Here is a 21,168-nt window from a genome sequence, read left to right on the forward strand (position 1 = left end):
ATGGTACTAGCTCCTCCTTGTACCTCTGGTAGAATTCAGCTGTGAATCCATCTGGTCCTGGACTTTTTTTGTTGGTAAGCTACTAATTATTGCCTCAGTTTCAGAGTCTGTTATTGGTCTATTCAGAAATTCGACTTCTTCCTGGTTTAGTCTTGGTAGGGTGTTTGTGTCCTGGAATTTATCCATTTCTTCTAGGTTTTCTAGTTTATTTGCGTAGAGTTGTTTATCATATTCTCTGATGGTAGTTTGTATTTCTGTGGGGTTGGTGGTGATATCCCCTTTATCATTTTTTAATGTGTCTATTTGATTCTGCTTTCTTTTCTCCTTTATTAGTCTTGCTAGCGGTCTATCAATTTTGTTGATCTTTTCAAAAAACCAGCTCCTGGATTCATTGAATTTTTTGAAGGGATTTTTGTGTCTCTATCTTCTTCAGTTCTGCTCTGATCTCAGTCATTTCTTGCCTTCTGCTAGCTTTTGAATGTGTTTGCTCTTGCTTCTGTAGTTCTTTTAATTGTGATGTTAGTGTGTCAATTTTAGATCTTTCCTGCTTTCTCCTGTGGGCATTTAGTGCTATAAATTTCCCTCTACACACTGCTTTAAATGTGTCCCAGAGTTTCTGGTATGTTATGTCTTTGTTCTCATTGGTTTCAAAGAACATCTTTATTTCTGCCTTCTTTTTGTTATGTACCCAGTAGTCATTCAGGAGCAGGTTGTTCAGTTTCCATGTAGTTGAGCGGTTTTGAGTGAGTTTCTTAATCCTGAGTTCTAGTTTGATTGCAGTGTGATCTGAGAGACAGTTTGTTATAATTTCTATTCTTTTACATTTGCTGAGGAGTGCTTTACTTCCAACTATGTGGTCAATTTTTGAATAAGTTCGATGTGGTGCTGAAAAGAATGTATATTCTGTTGATTTGGGGTGGAGAGTTCTGTAGATGTCTATTAGGTCCACTTGGTGCAGAGCTAAGTTCAATTCCTGGATATCCTTGCGAACTTTCTGTCTCGTTGATCTGTCTAATGTTGACAATGGGGTGTTAAAGTCTCCCATTATTATTGTGTGGGAGTCTAAGTCTCTTTGTAGGTCTCTAAGGACTTGCCTTATGAGTCTGGGTGCTCCTGTTTTGGGTGAATATATATTCAGGATGGTTAGCTCTTCTTGTTGAATTGATCCCTTTACCATTATGTAGTGGCCTTCTTTGTCTCTTTTGATGTTTGTTGGTTTAAAGTCTGTTTTGTAAGAGACTAGGATTGCAACCCCTGCCTTTTTGTTGTTTTCCATTTGCTTGGTTGATCTTCTTCCATCCCTTTATTTTGAACCCACGTGAGATGGGTCTCCTGAATACAGCACACTGATGGGTCTTGACTCTTTATCCAATTTGCCAGTCTGTGTCTTTTAATTGGGGCATTTCGCCCATTTACATTTAAAGTAATATTGTTATGTGTGAATTTGATCCTGTCATTATGATGTTAACTGGTCATTTTGCTCATTAGTTGATGCAATTTCTTCCTAGCATCGATGGTCTTTACTTTTTGGCATGTTTTTGTAGTGGCTGGTACCGGTTGTTCCTTTCCATGTTTAGTTCTTCCTTCAGGAGCTCTTGTAGGGCAGGCCTGGTGGTGACAAAATCTCTCAGCATTTGCTTGTCTGTAAAGGATTTTATTTCTCCTTCACTTATGAAACTTAATTTGGCTGGATATGAAATTTTGGGTTGAAAATTCTTTTAAGAATGTCCAATATTGGCCCCCACTCTCTTCTGGCTTACAGAGTTTCTGCTGAGTGATCTGCTGTTAGTCTGATGGGCTTCCCTTTGTGGGTAACCTGCCCTTTCTCTCTGGCTGCCCTTAACATTCTTTCCTTCATTTCAACTTTGGTGAATCTGACAATTACGTGTCTTGGATTTGCTCTTCTTGAGGAGTATCTTTGTGGAGTTCTCTCTATTTCCTGAATTTGAATGTTGGCCTGCCTTGCTAGGTTGGGGAAGTTCTCCTGGATAATATCCTGCAGAGTGTTTTCCAACTTGGTTCCATTCTCCCCATCACTTTCAGGTACACCAATCAGAAGTAGATTTGGTCTTTTCACATAGTCCCATATTTCTTGGAGGCTTTGTTCATTTCTTTTTACTCTTTTTTCTTTAACCTTCTCTTTTCGTTTCATTTCATTCATTTGATTTTCAATCACTGATACCCTTTCTTCCAGTTGATTGAATCAGCTATTGAAGCTTGTGCATTCATCATGTAGTTCTCATGCCATGGTTTTCAGCTCCATCAGGTCATTTAAGGACTTGTCTACACTGGTTATTCTAGTTAGCCATTCGTCAACTCTTTTTTCAAGGTTTTTAGTTTCTTTGTGCTGGGTTCGTAGTTCCTCCTTTATCTCTGAGAAGTTTGATCGACTGAAGCCTTCTTCTCTCAACTTGTCGGAGTCATTCTCTGTCCAGCATTGTTCCGTTGCTGGTGAGGAACTGCATTCGTTTGGAGGGGGAGAGGCGCTCTGATTTTTAGAATTTTCAGCTTTTCTGCTCTGTTTGTTCCCCATCTTTGTGGTTTTATCTACCTTTGGTCTTTGATGATGGTGACGTACTGATGGGGTTTTGGTGTGGATGTCCTTTCACTTCGTTAGTTTTCCTTCTAACAGTCAAGACCCTCAGCTGCATGTCTTCTGGAGTTTGCTGGAGGTCCACTCCAGACGCACTTTGCCTGGGTATCAGCAGCAGAGGCTGCAGAGCAGCAAATATTGCTGAACAGCAAATGTTGCTGCCTGATCGTTCCTCTGGAAGTTTCGTCTCCGAGGGGTACCTGGCCGTTTGTAGTGTCAGTCTGCCTCTACTGGAGGGTGCCTCAGCTCCATGCTGGGAGAACCACTACTCTCTTCAATGCTGTCAGACAGGGACATTTAAGTCTGCAGAGGTTTCTGCTGCCTTTTGTTTGGCTATGCCCTGCCCCCAGAGGTGGAGTCTACAGAGGCAGGCAGGCCTCCTTGAGCTGCGGTGGGCTCCACCCGGTTCGAGCTTCCTTACCTACTCAAGCCTCAGCAATGGTGGGCGCCCCTCCGCCAGCCTCGCTGCCACCTTCCAGTTCAATCTCAGACTCCTGTGCTAGCAGTGAGCAAGGCTCCATGGGCATGGGACCCTTCAAGCCAGGCGTGGGATATAATCTCCTGGTGTGTCGTTTGCTAAGACCATTGGAAAAGTGCAGTATTAGGGGGGAGTGACCCGATTTTCCAGGTGTCGTCTGTCACAGCTTTGCTCCCTGACCCCTTGTGCTTCCCAGGTGAGGTGATGCCTCACCCTGCTTCGACTAACACTCAGTGCACTGCACCCACTATCCTGCACCCACTGTCCGACAAGCCCCAGTGAGATGAACCCGGTACCTCAGTCGGAAATGCAGAAATCACCCATCTTCTGTGTCACTCACGCTGGGAGCTGTAAACTGGAGCTGTTCCTATTTGGCCATCTTGGAACCGCCCCCACATACATATATTTCAAAACAATGAATCAGATCTTTTTGGATGTGAACAGTCTTCTTAATAAACAGTCCAATTAAAATAAGCCAGATGTGTTTGTAATTGACTTTGAATGTTGCACTTTAGACCAATGTGAATTCACCATCGTACTGCATTTTAATGACTGGCAAATAAAAATCTAAGGTCGAGAGATGTTTTATTTTTCTTTTACTTTTGCCATGGCAAGAAACACTCATGGAAGGGTAAATCTAATACATGAAATTATTAAAAAGACATGCTATTTCCCCCCGCAAGCTTAATAAAATTAAAAATTTTATTAAGTATGTTTCTAAAAGGCTTTCAGCAGTTATACCAGCAAACTGAAGCCTAGGTGTCTATTTCAGAAACTGAAGAATTTCCAGATTTTTTCAGATATCTGTAAGAGCTAAATAGAAATTAAAGCAACAGAAAATGGAAGAGAAAACAAATCGGTTAGAGCTACACTATTATGAAGAGATTTTAACCCCATATCAAAAATTTGCCACCACTACTCTGGACATAATTTTCATTACTATGTCACAGAATACAAATTTTTGATTCACTTTGAAATGAAAGCCACAAATACAGAACTAAGTCCCATGCCTTAAGGAGCAAAAAAGTTGAATGTTTTGCCAAAATTCTTCTTGCCTCAATAAAGGATAATAAGGTCATGCCTAATAAAACAGTAACTGTTAAAATTCAGGAATTTGCCAAGAACATCAGTTTGATGTGTTTGTTTCAAAGAGAGGAATTCAACATCTTTGTAAGAGAAAGGTTATATGTGTTCCATCCCACAGCCATGATCTATGTACCATACCCAAGAAGGACCCACAAAAGTGGAAGCTCAGCTTTGTGATGCCTAATCTCTATTTCCTTCCTCATACAGTATCAGTATCGCCTTGTTGCATCTTAAAGTATTGTGCTCCTGTTTATTTAAAGGATTCTTACTTTCAGAGCGTTCTAGGGAGGGAGTGTTAAAGATGTGAAGTGAGCTTTGGCAGCTGCCTAAAACCAAAACATTTATGCCTATCATCGTATAGTCAGTAATTCCATGGTGACATCTAACACAAGCAAGAGAAGTGTGTGGTATGTTTAAACAAATCTATCAAACTTTTTTTGTCCATATATATATCCTCTTAAAACATTACAGAAATACTCATTTTGAATGCACAAATTCAGATTATTGTTACTTAGCAGCCATCAGACGTTGAATGCTTTTTACACAATGTGAAATTGTGCCATATTCCCTCAAAAGAAAAGTTTCTCATTTATCTAGCTTCTAAAAATTCTAAGATATTAAGTCATATTTGTTTTCAATGTATCTCCTGATTGCTCTGGGGGATTTGTGAAAGATTTTGAATTGTTAAAGCTAGCACGTATGTTACATGTACACAAGTTATGAAGCATAATAGTAAAACAAACACCCATGAAGCCACCTCTGAACGGAATTATGTATCTCATCCTGCCAGACTTCATCCTCCGAATACAACTCTCCTCAGTTCAGTTTTTATTGCGTTGTTTACTTGCCTTCAAAAGAAACAGGTTTTTGCCTACTTATATGTCTCAAGATAATATACCGCTGAGTTCTGCTTATATTTTGTGCCTATGATAAAAGAGGTATGAGACTGTCTGCAGTATGGACACTTCCTTCTTAAACTCAGTTTTCTTACAAATGCCCAGTAATTTATATACTTCTGAAATATTTTATGTTGTTAATATATGATGTATTGAGGTTTATTATAAAGCTGTAATAATTAAAATGCATTACATTTGTGTAGAGATAGGTGAATTGTCCAAGGGAACAGGGTGGAGAGCCTAAAGACAGGTTCGTGCATATATGGAAAGCTGATTTATAATTAGAGGTAGCATTGCAAACTACATATTCTTTGACTCAATTTCCTCAGGCTATACTAGCACACGTATAGAGGTCTGTGTTGAAGGATGTTCATTACAGCCTTAATTATAATAGCCAAATAGTATGAACAATCTTAATGTCTATGAATAGAATGCTTTAAAATATTAAAATGTCTGTTACATATATGATAACTATAAAATAAAAGCTATACAACTGTTTCAAAGAAAAAACAAAAACAGGAGACACTGATCCTCTCATAACACTGTAGTTGGGACTGATAATATACTCTCTGGAAAGCAATTTGGCAATATGTATCACCATTTACAATATGCGGATGTGACACTGACAGATTTCAACACCTTGAACATCTTTAGAAGGGTGTGCACTCAGGTTGTGAATGTTATTGGTTGAAAAACAACAAAAAGTTAGAATAAACTTACCTGCCTGTCAATGGGAGAGTAGCTAAATAAATTATGAAATACAGTTAAGCAATTTTTTTAAATGAGATAGGGAAAACTTCCAGTAATGGCAGTGTAATAAAGCAATTGTGTGGACCCTCTCAAACTTAATAATTATAAGAATTATAAGATGTGGACCACATATTTTTTAAAACTCATCTTTAAATGCTTCAAAACATCCAAAAGTAGACAGAAATCACTGGAGAATGGACTGGAACTGAGTATTGGTGTATTCTTCTGTGCTGTTTAGTTTAGACCAAGTGCAAAATAATTTTAGAAGCTGAAAATACTTAGATTTCAATCTGTTTTACATATATTAAAATGAAACTTTTAAAACTATGACTTTAATCTCCCATATATCTTTTAGATTAGGTTAGCATGCTTTGGTTCTTAGCATTAAAAGTACATCTGTCATTTTCCAATAGATTGCCTTGATGATTGGGGTTATGTGTCTCGATTCATTCAATATCAGCAAATATTTATTGCTTGTCTAACATGTGCCAGACCCCACTCTAGATGTTAGGGATAAAGTAGTTAGCAAGACAGATAAGATTTCTGCGTACCTGGGACTTACATTCTAAGATCTCTTTTGTTTAATAGTCTTGTAAGCATAAGGCATGGATTCACCTGAAGTTATCATCCAGTAGAGGAAGAAGGAAAAAAAACTGTGAGGAGAAATGATAATCAGATATCTTATTTCTATATATATAATAGAATCTCTGAATATTGGAATTGAAGGGATCCAGTGTAATTCAATTATTTTACAGGAGCATTTTGCTAAATATAGTGATTCTGTTTGATTAATTCTTAGAATATTTCAATATTTTAATCATCCAGTTTTTCAGCCATTTTGAGTATAGTAGATTATGGAAGTATAATTTAATAGAGAATTATTGTTTGGGTTTGTCTTTGTGGGAGATGCAGGGACTTGTGAGAAGAATGTCAACTTTTTCATAAGTATGACAAGTATATTATTAAATGGAATTTATTTGTCTTTTAATTCTTCCATTGTTCTGTAACCTATAGGGAATGTGTTTTCCTAGTTTTGTTATTTTTACCCCATGGACAAATTTTTTAGGGCCAAAAAGTTTGAAGCTTTTCTTCTTGTATTCAATAATCTTTACCATCCAGAGAGTTATTTATTATATGTAATCCAAATGATTTCCCTTACTAACCCTCTTGTTTCGTTTACTATACGAGTTCACTATTTAAATATTAAAACATCTAATAAAACATCTCTACCTTAGCCGAGGGACAAGAACAAAAATAGTGTCAACAATATCAAATATATATATATATATATATATATATATATATTTTTTTTTTTTTTTTTTTTTTTTTTTAACAGAGTCTCACTCTGTCACCCAGGCTGGAGTGCAGGGGCACAATCTTCGCTCACTGCAACCTCTGTCTCCTGGGTTCAAGAAATTCTTTTGCCTCCACCTCCTAAGTAGCTGAGATTACAGGTTTGCACCACCATGCACAACTAATTGTTTTATTTTTAGTAGAGACGGGGTTTCACCATGTTGGCCAGGCTGTTCTGAAACTCCTGACTTCATATGAGCCTCCCACCTCAGCCTCCCAAAGTGCTGGGATTACTGGCCTCAAATGTTTTTTGAAGCATACTTTTCCCCAGAACTTTCTCTAATTTCAGCAAATTGTTTATCTCCTCCACAGGGTTTATTTGTTCATCTGAACCCTATGCATGATGTGATTATGCTGTGTTTCTGTACTATGTATTTATTTTATTACTTGCATCTATAATATATTTGTGGATGTTTGGTTGTGTATATACATTAAGAGCTGGCATTTTAATACTTTTTTATGTTTTTTGAAAGCATTCTGATCAAATGTATGGTATTTCTCTAATAACTGAATAACAACATCAGTTATAAAACCATAATGATTATCATCTCATCTTAGATGATTTAGGCCAGAAAGAGTGACTATACTGTCATTCAGTTTAAAGTACTATTTGATTTCCTAAATTGTCTCATCTAGAAAGTTTTTTCTAGTGGGCTTCAGTGACATAATATTCTTAATCCTTCAACTAAGTATTTTTTTTCTCTTTCTCTCTCTTTAAAAAATTAAACAGCTCGATCAAGTCATCCGCCAAAGAAGCCTGTCCAGTTTGGAACTGTTCCTCTCCTGTGCACAGAAACAGTTAAGTGCTTTAATAGCTACGGAACCAGTTGACATTGAATAAAAAGAACACGACAAGCAAACCCACGCTGGCATTGGATACATCATATTACACCTTCAAAATACATGCTCTGAATTATAAAGATGTGTTTGTTTTCTTTCCGAATCATGTAGAATTGATTTCCAGTTCAAGGATAAACCAAAACAATATTTAGAACTATCAAGTGATCTAATTTATGTTCTTTTGGTTTCTTCTTTACATTTACTTTTCTTTTATTAGTAGTAGTAGTAGCAGCAACAGAGTATGATACGACCCAAAAGCCATTGTAAAGTGCCATGTTATCAAAATTAATTGAGTAAACTTTATAGCCTGTGGTAGTCTATTATATATTATTTTACAAAAGTAGTAAATATATTATTGTTTCATGATGACTCTTGATGAGATGCTAGAATGTAATCATACATTTCTCTTATCTTGAGGATAGAAATAGCATGGATTTCAACATCACCTGTTTATCTGTATAATTGGAAATGAAACACCGATATGATAGAAAATCATTCCGGCATTACCTAACCTCTTTTCTGCAGTTGGATCTATGTATTTTCATTGGTCTACTGAAAACAAACAATACAATTAAAAGCACTAAAGATTATTATATTAATTCAGCTTTGATCTGATATATCACTTAAACTAAAGGGGTGTGTGTGGTATATCCCTGTTTCCTATTTCTGCTCTTTAAAGGCACTTTGAATCAATGAAACCATTAGTCTGCAAATCAAATTGTGAACTTAATCCCTATTTTTAGGAATTCAGGTTCAAGTACAGGATATATGAAATCTTTTCCCAGTATTTCAGAATGTATTTAATTCACAGGCAGTATACTTCAATGCAAAATCATGAATATTTTTAATTCAAAACTAAAATGTCATTAATATGTATGTATGCAAATGTTTTATCTTATTTTCTGAAATGCATCTACTTTCTTGGGCTTTGTACTTTTTTGAGATTTCTCAGTGTAATAAAAAGAGCTCCCAAACTTATTTGGTTGTTACTTTTGGTTTTTGTAATTTCTTTAAAATATATACATATATTTTTTACAATTTTTCTTTCTCAAGTTGAAATTTTCTATCCTAGGTAGTTTTATCACACTACTCGAATATTTTAAGAACAAGATTAGCCTTCCTTTTAGACCTGCTTGGCCTTCTAGCCCTGCTAAATTTTAATTGTAGATCCTTAGACAAGCTGTCTAATCAATTTGAGTCTCAGTTTTCTCATTTGTGAGGTAGAAAGAGTTATTTTTATAGGCTATTTAAAAAATTAATATTGTAAAATACCCCGTATAGTGCTTGCTGCTATAGCCTCCAATTTATAATAATTTCCCTTTCTCTAGAAATTAATCACAAAATGCAGGCGTGGGTACCTACAAACAAGTGGCTAAACCATAGCATTCTGCCCCTCTAACCTTGACTGACCGACCCGCACGTGAAGACGTGACCCCACATGGGGCTCCTATGAAAAGTCTTCTGGTGACATCACTTCAACTTCCTTACCATAGGGAGACAGACATGGACCCCTATTTCTGAGGTTAGAGGTTACCCCAACCCTTTTTTCCTGAGTCTCAGATTCTGTGAGATACCAGAATATTCTTCCAATATGTTAGCACCACTTACTTTTTTCCCTTAAGCTAGCCAGAGCCAGTTTCTATTATGTGCAACCAGAAAAATATTAACCCAGGCAGTCAAGCACAGATCCCAGCAAGTAATCCCTGGATACTTGGCACTTGTTAGTTCCTCATTTCCTCCACCATACCAATCCACATCCAAAATGGGAACACTCTTTGATTTATTTTAAGGAATGTTAAAAATATAACTGAACCAAAGCCTCTATTGTCTAACAAAGCCAAGTAAATCACAGATACCCAAAACTATGAACAAACAGTGCCCTATTTAAAAGCTTTCTGTCACTCAGAATCTTGAGTAGAGGTTTAAACTCCGCTTTGCTGAATGCTGACTCACGTTCCATTTCAAAGTAGGCTTACTCAGTGATTGCTTTGAAATCAAAACCAGAACAATGTCCCTATGATTGGTGTTACTCTTCAGTGAGTCAGTTATCTATTATTATAACTTCTTTTTTTATCTGACAATTAAACTGAATGGAATCAGGTAATGTTCTCTATATTTAAAAGAGCAATACATCTGAATAAGTAAAACATGTATGTATAAGCCTGGAAAATATTTATAAAACTCCAAGAGAGAAGGAGACTTGCATCAAAGCACTTTGCCTCTAGTCTTCTGGTTACATACCAGTAAACAACTCTGCTGTATCTCCAAAGACTCCACTAACAAGAGGCAGAAAGCCAATGTGTTCTGAATCCACAGGCTCCTTACTTGGAGGCATCACCATCAGCATCATAGTAAGTGGATGTTATCACTATTTATGAGAGCCCACAGTTGTGACTGCTGGGGTTTTTTTTTTAAGCCAGGCAAAACTAAAACTGTTCTCTGAATTTCACTGATAAACACATTTTTAACACACCCAGTCCCCCACAATGCATGGGCTACTTGCTCACCAATCATTAGTATATATAAGTAGAAGGGAAACAGCAGGTAGAATTTTCTTTGATCTGGTTTTGCTTTATCTCCACCTTCCCAAGCATTCATTCTCAACAAGTTGCTCCCCCTTAAATTGTCCCCATTCCCAGAGTCACTATATATTGAACTTTTCCTGTGGGGTACTTATATAATTAAATAATGTTTTAATTGTTATTTATAATTAATAATTTATGTTTTTATTTATGTCTGCCTTCTCCTAAGCAGAGAGACCACATCTGTTTTTTTTGTTACATCAATGCATTTCATAGTGCCTATCCTGTAGTAATTGATTCAATTAATAAATAATTGAATCAATAAAACAATTATTGCACCTGCAATGTAATTAACCAACTAATTCCCAGCTAATAGATTCTGACTACTGCCTTAAAAGATTTAGCTAAAGTTGCTGTGTTTCTGAATGAGATCCTGTAAGAAAATTAACCCTCATAAAACAGTAAAACCTACCTTCTATATAAATCAATAAAATTTCTGAAAACTCTAAAATGAACTCTGCATTTCCAGTGCTACTCAAATGACTAAATCACATTGATTGAAATGTGCTACCCAAATTTAGAAGATCCTCTAAATATAAGTAGGGATGAACATACGGGAAATTATATGTGAAATCATTTCATATGGTACTGAGAAGGGCCCAGCTACAAGAGTAAGCAGCCTCTGCTTGAGAGAACTATAGAATAGTGTTAAACCTACTGGTCCATCAGTTTCGAGTTGCAACACATAGGGAGCAACAACGTTTAGAGGACAGACTGAGTGCATAAAGTTTTGTGATCAAGAGTAGAAGATTCAGAGGGCCCAGTAGAAGAAGTTATGTGTAAGGAGAAGAGAGGTGCTTAAGATTGAGTCACATGAGGGAATGTCCAGGAGCAGTGTGTGTGAGTCCTGGTGATAACGATGCCAAGAATATCTGACAGTCTTTTCAATTCATCTCTGACTCTGGATTGTGATACAAATTGGCCTTATTTTGAGAAGTACACAGAAATCAAGAAACAAATTTATTCAAAAGGTAGGAAAATTTGACTCAGTCCTGGCAAACATTTGGTTCTCAGAAGTCTGGTAGCTGATTTAAAAAGAAAAAAAAAAAAAAAAAATGAAGCCACAGAGTGTACAAATTGCTGACTTCAACACAGCTCAGATACTGAAACAGATAATGGAAGATTTCTTGTGGCAAGATATGTATGTAATGAATTTTGAGTTTTGTCCCTTTTATTGAGGTACTTTTTTCTGAAATTGTTACAACCACTAAACAGCACTACATTTTTTGAAACATTTTTCCTGTAATGTTTTTTGGTCTTTTGCTTGATTAACTGCCAAATATAAATGTTTAATTCAACTCTACAAAAATGTTTAACATTTAGTGATTCAATTAGTAAGTTTATGCTTATTGTCTCAGTGAGCTATTCTTTAAAATTCATTATATGTTGTAATTTTATAGGCAAACTAATATGTTTTTATGATTCTGGGCTTTTTATAGATAAAAATAAGCAACAATACATTTTGTTTTTCTTATAATTTTCTCTTTTTTTCTCATAAAGCAGGAAAAAACTTCTATACTCCATGTCAGTTGGTTGTAGTTATAGAAAATGAGGTAAACTAGGTAGAAATATCAAATAAGATTTTTAGAAAACTCTGGTCTATATGGTTCCAAGCAATCCAGATAACCAGCTACGGTCGTTGAAGAGTAAGATGTATTCACTTCTATATGAATGAATTCAAAGTGCAACAGTGATTCTACTTAATATAAATCCTTTGTTATACTAGCATTTCCCCACAGGAAGAATACTTGTGTTCAGAAATATGTGTTTTATGCCTATTCCTTAGAATTTTAGATGCATATTCTCAATTATACGTATTAAGTAGTCCACAGAGAAACCTAAACTTCTATAAAATTCATAATTCAGTGTTATTTAGACACCAACCTCAAGGGTAACAAGGATGGTACCCTCATTATTTTATTATTCCCTTTTTCTATGTGATCTCAACTGATTCCGTGGCTTTAAATAATCTCCATATGCTAAAGACCACCACATTTGTAGCTCCAGCCCATTTCTTTCTTCTTAAGTCCAGAGTCCAAGATTCAGCTGCCTACTTAATATTGCCACTTAGATGTGGTACTTAACATATCAAAAACAGTATTCTTCATCCTCACTCCACCCCTGCTGCCCACATTCTTTTCTGATGTGTGTCTTTTCTAATATTCCTCATCTCAATGAATGTCAGCATCATCCCTCCCTGCTTCCCCTCCCCATTTCCTACACCAAACTCAGTCCTGGCAGCTCTACTCCAAAATATATCCTGAATCCATCTGTCTTTTTCCATTCATTCTGACCACTACCTTCCAAACCAGTCTTTATGATCTCTAGCCTAGACTTTTGAAATGGCCTCTTAAAAGAGTACTTGCTTCCATTCTTGCCCCCAAGTATTGTGTATTATAGCCAATGATCTCCTAAAACCTAAATTTATTGAATCATAAATGTAATATCTTTATGGGAAAATGTATTCATTGTCTCCATTCAATTCATTCTGATTCCAGGAACATATACAATATAGTAGGAATAGATGTAAGACATTTGTTGTGATGTATGTCACTGGGGCAGGGATGCTAACAGAATCAAGTCTGCAGATGGTAAAAGTTCAAATGAGTTGAAGAAAGGGAGAAACTAAATGAATAGATAGTTAAGAGACATGCAAACCTCCATTGATATGTATGTAACCTCTTGGGAGTCAGCTGGCTTCTTTTTCTTCCCCTTTTCTTCTGTATGACTTAGTGGAACCTGCCTGCTTCTTTCTCCTCTACTGTTAGTTACTCTCAAACAAAAGTCTCTCTCCTTGAAAGTTTACTTGGAAACAGAATTCAATGTTATAAATATCCACACTCTCTTTCAGTTTTGATTAAGAGTTCCATTTGTGATGGTGAGAAATCTGGGAGTAAAAAAGGACCCCTTCCTGTTGTCTTTTCTTCTCTGGTCCCATTACCTTTTGGTGAATCTTTTCATACAGAATTGTATGTGCTGCAAAAGAATATGCAGCTTCAGACTATTCTTGACATTCTCTGACTGAGTTGGAGTGTCAAGCAAATAGGACCTTGGTACAGGGTAGTTAAGGAAAAGCTGAGCAGGGCATGAAGGCCCAACATGTAATTAGCCTCACTGGCCATTAAAAGTTTATTCTTGTCTCTTCTCCTTGCTGTGTGGCATCCCCAGTTCTGTCTTCATGGCAAACACTGACCAAGAAATAGCAGATAGGAAGCTTTTATGGCAATGGGGTCATGAGGGAGGGAAAACTGCAAAATCCAAGAAGTCTTAAACAGGAGCAGCAAGAAAGGAAAGGGCCATTTTATTGCCTAAAACCACTTAGCTTAGGTAACAGTTCCAGCATGTCCTTTTTTGAATAGCTATTCTAATTATTATATATTCAGCTGATTAATAGGAGTACTTGAGAGGTGGACTGTGTCAGGTAACCTCAGGCAATCCTGCTTCAACAAGCTGTCAGGGGGCCATGCCATGCTTCTTTATGACATAGGTGAATTTGATAGGCTCACCAGCAGAACATGGGATCACAAGGCTGGAACCATTCCATTTCCATGAAATAATTTAAGTAAGCCAATACAAGGGGAAGGGATGGGAATAAAGGTCTGAGATAGTCTTTAGTTTTACATTTTGTGCTAGAGGTATTTTTACATACTTTTATAGAATAGAGGGTGCCTATATCTTAGTACACTTCTATAAGAAAGAAAAATTATACTGTAATTGGGTATCTTCGTTGTCAATCATTTGGCAATGTTACCTGATAAAACTTTCTGAGATGATGGGAACTCTATATATGCACAGCCCAGTTTGCTAGCTCCTAGCTACATGTAGTTACTAAACACTTGAAATGTGGCTAGTGTGACAGAGAACACTCACTAATTTTATTTTATTTAAATTTATATAGTTACATGTGACTAGTGGCTACTCTTGGAAAATGCAAATATAGAGATTCCCTTGCCAGAGAGGAAGCAGTAATCAAGTTATTTCCCCTAATCACACAAACACCGTTACGTTACGTTTGTTTCCTTCCACCTCTTTTAAGATTGGTGTGTAGGGTAGGCATATGATGAGTACAAATGCATGCGAAACACTTCAAGGAAGGAAGAAAGCTGAGAATCCAATGCTGTTGATATATTATTTAATTCTATCATGCATAAAGATTAAAGGAGACCTTACTGGAAAACTTTCTAGTGTATGATTCTTCGAGCTAGAAACACTTCTAGTTTAGTGCCACCAAGAAGGGGTTTCTCTGATCTTCGGCCAAAATTATCCTAAAAATCAGAAACTCTTCTCTTTAAATTTGAGTAAATAATATGGATTCTGCCTTGGTTTGTTTTTGAGAGTTGCCTGGAGAATCAAAATGACCTTAGTTTTAAAGATTAAGCAGAAAATGAGTAACTGCATATAAGGATTCAGACTTCCAAAATGGACTTTGGGGAATGGAAAATGTCTATTATGTCTTTGAAATTATTTTACTTACACCTCCCAACCAGTGATTGAATTTGTTGAGAAGTAGCTTTTCATTTAAAAAAAATTACTGAGCTTGTATTATGCCATGTATTGTGCTAGTCATATTACAACCAGTGAGTGCCTTTAGCAGTTATATGAGGTAGATACCTCCTGTTAAAGAAGAGGAAAGCAATGCTTACAGAGGCTAATTAACTTACCAATGATCACTGCCGGTTCCATACCAGGTCTGACTGATATCCACACTTTTCACAAGGGCAGGTATTGCCTTTTGTGAGTTAACATTCACCTACTTTTTAAAATTTAGCCACCCATTCTGTTTGGATTCATTTTGTAATATATCTCCCACCAAAGGATGCTAATGATCTTTCTTAGTACAAGCTCCAGGCACAGCTTTTTGGCAACCAGATTATGCTGAATGGTATATCACCAAAGTTGCACTAAGCCCTGTGGCCTGTGGAGTGTCAGAACTTTTGTATGCTGGTGGGACAAAACCGTGAGAAAATCATTTCCCTTCTATGCCAAATTTTGATTAATTGCTACTGTTTACCTAGTGGGAAAAGACTTACGTTCCACAGCTCAAGAAAATCAATCCTACTTCAATACAGGCACTTAACCTGGAGTTACATTAGCCTAATGAAAAAAAAGGCCTGGCTGAAATATAAAATCAAGGAATCAGCTATAATTAGCTAATATAATGTAACAATAAAGATTCTTCCAGAAGATTAATCTTCCCCAAAGCTCTAATCGATTCTTTTTTTTTTTTTTTTTTCTATTATACTTTAAGTTCTAGGGTACATGTGCATAACGTGCAGGTTTGTTACATATGTATATTTGTGCCATGTTGGTGTGCTGCACCCATCAACTCGTCAGCACCCATCAATTCATCATTTATATCATGTATAACTCCCCAATGCAATCCCTCCCCCCTCCCCCCTCCCCATGATAGGCCCCAGTGTGTGATGTTCCCCTTCCCGAGTCCAAGTGATCTCATTGTTCAGTTCCCATCTATGAGTGAGAACATGCGGTGTTTGGTTTTCTGTTCTTGTGATAGTTTGCTAAGAATGATGGTTTCCAGCTGCATCCATGTCCCTACAAAGGACGCAAACTCATCCTTCTTTATGGCTGCATAGTATTCCATGGTGTATATGTGCCACATTTTCTTAATCCAGTCTGTCACAGATGGACATTTGGGTTGATTCCAAGTCTTTGCTATTGTGAATAGTGCTGCAGTAAACATACGTGTGCATGTGTCTTTGTAGTAGAATAATTTATAATCCTTTGGGTATATACCCAGTAGTTGGATGGCTGGGTCATATGGTACATCTAGTTCTAGATCCTTGAGGAATTGCCATACTGTTTTCCATAATGGTTGAACTAGTTTACAATCCCACCAACAGTGTAAAAGTGTTCCTATTTCTCCACATCCTCTCCAACACATGTTGTTTCCTGATTTTTTAATGATTGCTGTTCTAACTGGTGTGAGATGGTATCTCATTGTGGTTTCGATTGGCATTTCTCTGATGGCGAGTAATGATGAGCATTTTTTCATGTGTCGGTTGGCTGAATAAATGTTTTCCTTTGAGACATGTCTGTTCATATCCTTCGCCTACTTTTTGATGGGGTTGTTTGTTTTTTTCTTGTAAATTTGTTTGAGTTCTTTGTAGATTCTGGATATTAGCCCTTTGTCAGATGAGTAGATTGCAAAAAATTCTTCCCATTCTGTAGGTTGCCTGTTCACTCTGATGGTAGTTTCTTTTGCTGTGCAGAAGCTCTTTAGTTTAATTAGATCCCATTTGTCAATTTTGGCTTTTGCTGCCGTTGCTTTTGGTGTTTTAGACATGAAGTCCTTGCCCATGCCTATGTCCTGAATGGTACTACCTAGGTTTTCTTCTAGGGTTTTTATGGTATTAGGTCTAACATTTAAGTCTCTAATCCACCTTGAATTAATCTTCGTATAAGGAGTAAGGAAAGGATCCAGTTTCAGCTTTCTACTTATGGCTAGCCAATTTTCCCAGCACCATTTATTAAATAGGGAATCCTTTCCCCATTTCTTGTTTCTCTCAGGTTTGTGAAAGATCAGATGGCTGTAGATGTGTGGTATTATTTCTGAGGACTCTGTTCTGTTCCATTGGTCTATAGCTCTGTTTTGGTACCATGCTGTTTTGGTTACTGTAGCCTTGTAGTATAGTTTGAAGTCAGGTAGCGTGACGCCTCCAGCTTTGTCCTTTTGACTTAGGATTGTCTTGGCAATGCGGGCTCTTTTTTGGTTCCATATGAACTTTAAAGCAGTTTTTTCCAATTCTGTGAAGAAACTCATTGGTAGCTTGATGGGGATGGCATTGAATCTATAAATAACCTTGGGCAGTATGGCCATTTTCACGATATTGATTCTTCCTATCCATGAGCATGGTATGTTCTTCCATTTGTTTGTGTCCTCTTTGATTTCACTGAGCAGTGGTTTGTAGTTCTCCTTGAAGAGGTCCTTGACATCCCTTGTAAGTTGGATTCCTAGGTATTTTATTCTCTTTGAAGCAATTGTGAATGGAAGTTCATTCCTGATTTGGCTCTCTGCTTGTCTGTTACTGGTGTATAAGAATGCTTGTGATTTTTGCACATTAATTTTGTATCCTGAGACTTTGCTGAAGTTGCTTATCAGCTTAAGGAGATTTTGGGTTGAGACGATGGGGTTTTCTAAATATACAATCATGTCATCTGCAAACAGGGACAGTTTGACTTCTCCTTTTCCTAACTGAATACCCTTTATTTCTTTCTCTTGCCTGATTGCCCTAGCCAGAACTTCCAACACTATGTTGAATAGGAGTGGTGAGAGAGGGCATCCCTGTCTTGTGCCAGTTTTCAAAGGGAATTTTTCCAGTTTTTGCCCATTCAGTATGATATTAGCTGTGGGTTTGTCATAAATAGCTCTTATGATTTTGAGGTACGTTCCATCAATACCGAATTTATTGAGCGTTTTTAGCATGAAGGGCTATTGAATTTTGTCAAAAGCCGTTTCTGCATCTATTGAGATAATCATGTGGTTCTTGACTTTGGTTCTGTTTATATGCTGGATTACGTTTATTGATTTGTGAATGTTGAACCAGCCTTGCATCCCAGGGATGAAGCCCACTTGATCATGGTGGATAAGCTTTTTGATGTGCTGCTGAATCCGGTTTGCCAGTATTTTATTGAGGATTTTTGCATCGATGTTCATCAGGGATATTGGTCTAAAATTCTCTTTTTTTGTGGTGTCTCTGCCAGGCTTTGGTATCAGGATGATGTTGGCCTCATAAAATGAGTTAGGGAGGATTCCCTCTTTTTCTATTAATTGGAATAGTTTCAGAAGGAATGGTACCAGCTCCTCCTTGTACGTCTGGTAGAATTCAGCTGTGAATCCATCTGGTCCTGGACTTTTTTTGATGGGTAGGCTATTAATTGTTGCCTCAATTTCAGAGCCTGCTATTGGTCTATTCAGGGATTCAACTTCTTCCTGGTTTAGTCTTGGGAGAGTGTAAGTGTCCAGGAAATTATCCATTTCTTCTAGATTTTCTAGTTGATTTGCATAGAGGTGTTTACAGTATTCTCTGATGGTAGTTTGTATTTCTGTGGGGTCGGTGGTGATATCCCCTTTATCATTTTTTATTGCATCTATTTGATTCCTCTCTCTTTTCTTCTTTATTAGTCTTGCTAGCGGTCTGTCAATTTTGTTGATCTTTTCAAAAACCAACTCCTGGATTCATTGATTTTTTGGAGGGTTTTTTGTGTCTCTATCTCCTTCAGTTCTGCTCTGATCTTAGTCATTTCTTGCCTTCTGCTAGCTTTTGAATGTGTTTGCTCTTGCCTCTCTAGTTCTTTTAATTGTGATGTTAGAGTGTCAATTTTAGATCTTTCCTGCTTTCTCTTGTGGGCATTTAGTGCTATAAATTTCCCTCTACACACTGCTTTAAATGTGTCCCAGAGATTCTGGTATGTTGTATCTTTGTTCTCATTGGTTTCAAAGAACATCTTAATTTCTGCCTTCATTTCGTTATGTACCCAGTAGTCATTCAGGAGCAGGTTGTTCAGTTTCCGTGTAGTTGAGCGGTTTTGATTGAGTTTCTTAGTCCTGAGTTCTAGTTTGATTGCACTGTGGTCTGAGAGACAGTTTGTTATAATTTCTGTTCTTTTACATTTGCTGAGGAGTGCTTTACTTCCAATTATGTGGTCAATTTTGGAATAAGTTCGATGTGGTGCTGAGAAGAATGTATATTCTGTTGATTTGGGGTGGAGAGTTCTATAGATGTCTATTAGGTCCACTTGGTGCAGAGATGAGTTCAATTCCTGGATATCCTTGTTAAATTTCTGTCTCGTTGATCTGTCTAATGTTGACAGTGGAGTGTTGAAGTCTCCCATTATTATTGTATGGGAGTCTAAGTCTCTTTGTAAGTCTCTAAGGACTTGCTTTATGAATCTGGGTGCTCCTGTATTGGGTGCATATATATTTAGGAGAGTTAGCTCTTCCTGTTGAATTGATCCCTTTACCATTATGTAATGGCCTTCTTTGTCTCTTTTGATCTTTGATGGTTTAAAGTCTGTTTTATCAGAGACTAGGATTGCAACCCCTGCTTTTTTTTGTTCTCCATTTGCTTGGTAGATCTTCCTCCATCCCTTTATTTTGAGCCTATGTATGTCTCTGCATGTGAGATGGGTCTCCTGAATACAGCAGACTGATGGGTCTTGACTCTTTATCCAGTTTGCCAGTCTGTGTCTTTTAATTGGAGCATTTAGTCCATTTACATTTAAGGTTAGTATTGTTATGTGTGAACTTGATCCTGCCATTATGATATTAACTGGTTATTTTGCTCATTAGTTGATGCAGTTTCTTCCTAGCCTCGATGGTCTTTACATTTTGGCATGTTTTTGCAATGGCTGGTACCGGTTGTTCCTTTCCATGTTTAGGGCTTCCTTCAGGGTCTCTTGTAAGGCAGACCTGGTGGTGACAAAATCTCTAAGCATTTGCTTATCTGTAAAGGATTTTATTTCTCCTTCACTGATGAAACTTAGTTTGGCTGGATATGAAATTCTGGGTTTAAAATTCTTTTCTTTAAGAACGTTGAATATTGGCCCCCACTCTCTTCTGACTTGGAGAGTTTCTGCTGAGAGATCTGCTGTTAGTCTGATGGGCTTTCTTTTGTGTGTAACCCGATCTTTCTCTCTGGCTGCCCTTAAGATTTTTTCCTTCATTTCAACTTTGGTGAATCTGGCAATTATGTGTCTTGGAGTTGCTCTTCTCGAGGAGTATCTTTGTGGCGTTCTCTGTATTTCCTGAATTTGAATGTTGGCCTGCCCTACTAGGTTGGGGAAGTTCTCCTGGATGATATCCTGAAGAGTGTTTTCCAACTTGGTTCCATTTTCCCCCTCACTTTCAGGCACCCCAATCAGACGTAGATTTGGTCTTTTTACATAATCCCATACTTCTTGCAGGCTTTGTTCATTTCTTTTTCTTCTTTTTTCTTTGGGTTTCTCTTCTCGCTTCATTTCATTCATTTGATCCTCAATCGCTGATACTCTTTCTTCCAGTTGATCGAGTCGGTTACTGAAGCTTGTGCATTTGTCACGTATTTCTCGTGTCATAGTTTTCATCTCTGTCATTTCGTTTATGACCTTCTCTGCATTAATTATTCTAGCTATCAATTCTTCCACTCTTTTTTCAAGATTTTTAGTTTCTTTGCGCTGGGTACGTAATTCCTCCTTTAGCTCTGAGAAGTTTGATGGACTGAAGCCTTCTTCTCTCATCTCGTCAAAGTCATTCTCTGACCAGCTTCGATCCGTTGCTGGCGATGGGCTGTGCTCCTTTGCAGGGGGAGATGCGCTCTTATTTTTTGAATTTCCAGCTTTTCTGCCCTGCTTTTTCCCCATCTTTGTGGTTTTATCTGTCTCTGGTCTTTGATGATGGTGATGTACTGATGGGGTTTTGGTTTAGGTGTCCTTCCTGTTTGACAGTTTTCCTTCTGACAGTCAGGACCCTCAGCTATAGGTCTGTTGGAGATTGCTTGAGGTCCACTCCAGAACCTGTTTGCCTGGGTATCAGCAGCAGAGGTTGCAGAAGATAGAATATTGCTGAACAGCGAGTGTACCTGTCTGATTCTT

At 37.3% G+C, this 21,168-nt stretch overlaps 1 protein-coding gene across 12 annotated transcripts in view; it reads left to right on the forward strand.

Annotated features, from left to right (window-relative positions):
• Positions 1–8,974, forward strand: part of CCDC91 (coiled-coil domain containing 91) — a 346,963-nt gene extending 337,989 nt beyond the window's left edge. For all 12 annotated transcript variants that reach the window (XM_030939611.1, XM_010379889.2, XM_010379895.2 and 9 more), the window contains one exon: positions 7,887–8,974. In XM_030939611.1, coding sequence (XP_030795471.1) covers positions 7,887–7,997 — 111 coding nt within the window. In that variant the 3' untranslated portion in view covers positions 7,998–8,974. The remainder of the gene's footprint in view (positions 1–7,886) is intronic.
• Positions 8,975–21,168: the final 12,194 nt, after the last annotated feature.

This window comes from Rhinopithecus roxellana, chromosome 10 (assembly GCF_007565055.1).
Source record: "Rhinopithecus roxellana isolate Shanxi Qingling chromosome 10, ASM756505v1, whole genome shotgun sequence".
NCBI lineage: Eukaryota > Metazoa > Chordata > Mammalia > Primates > Cercopithecidae > Rhinopithecus > Rhinopithecus roxellana.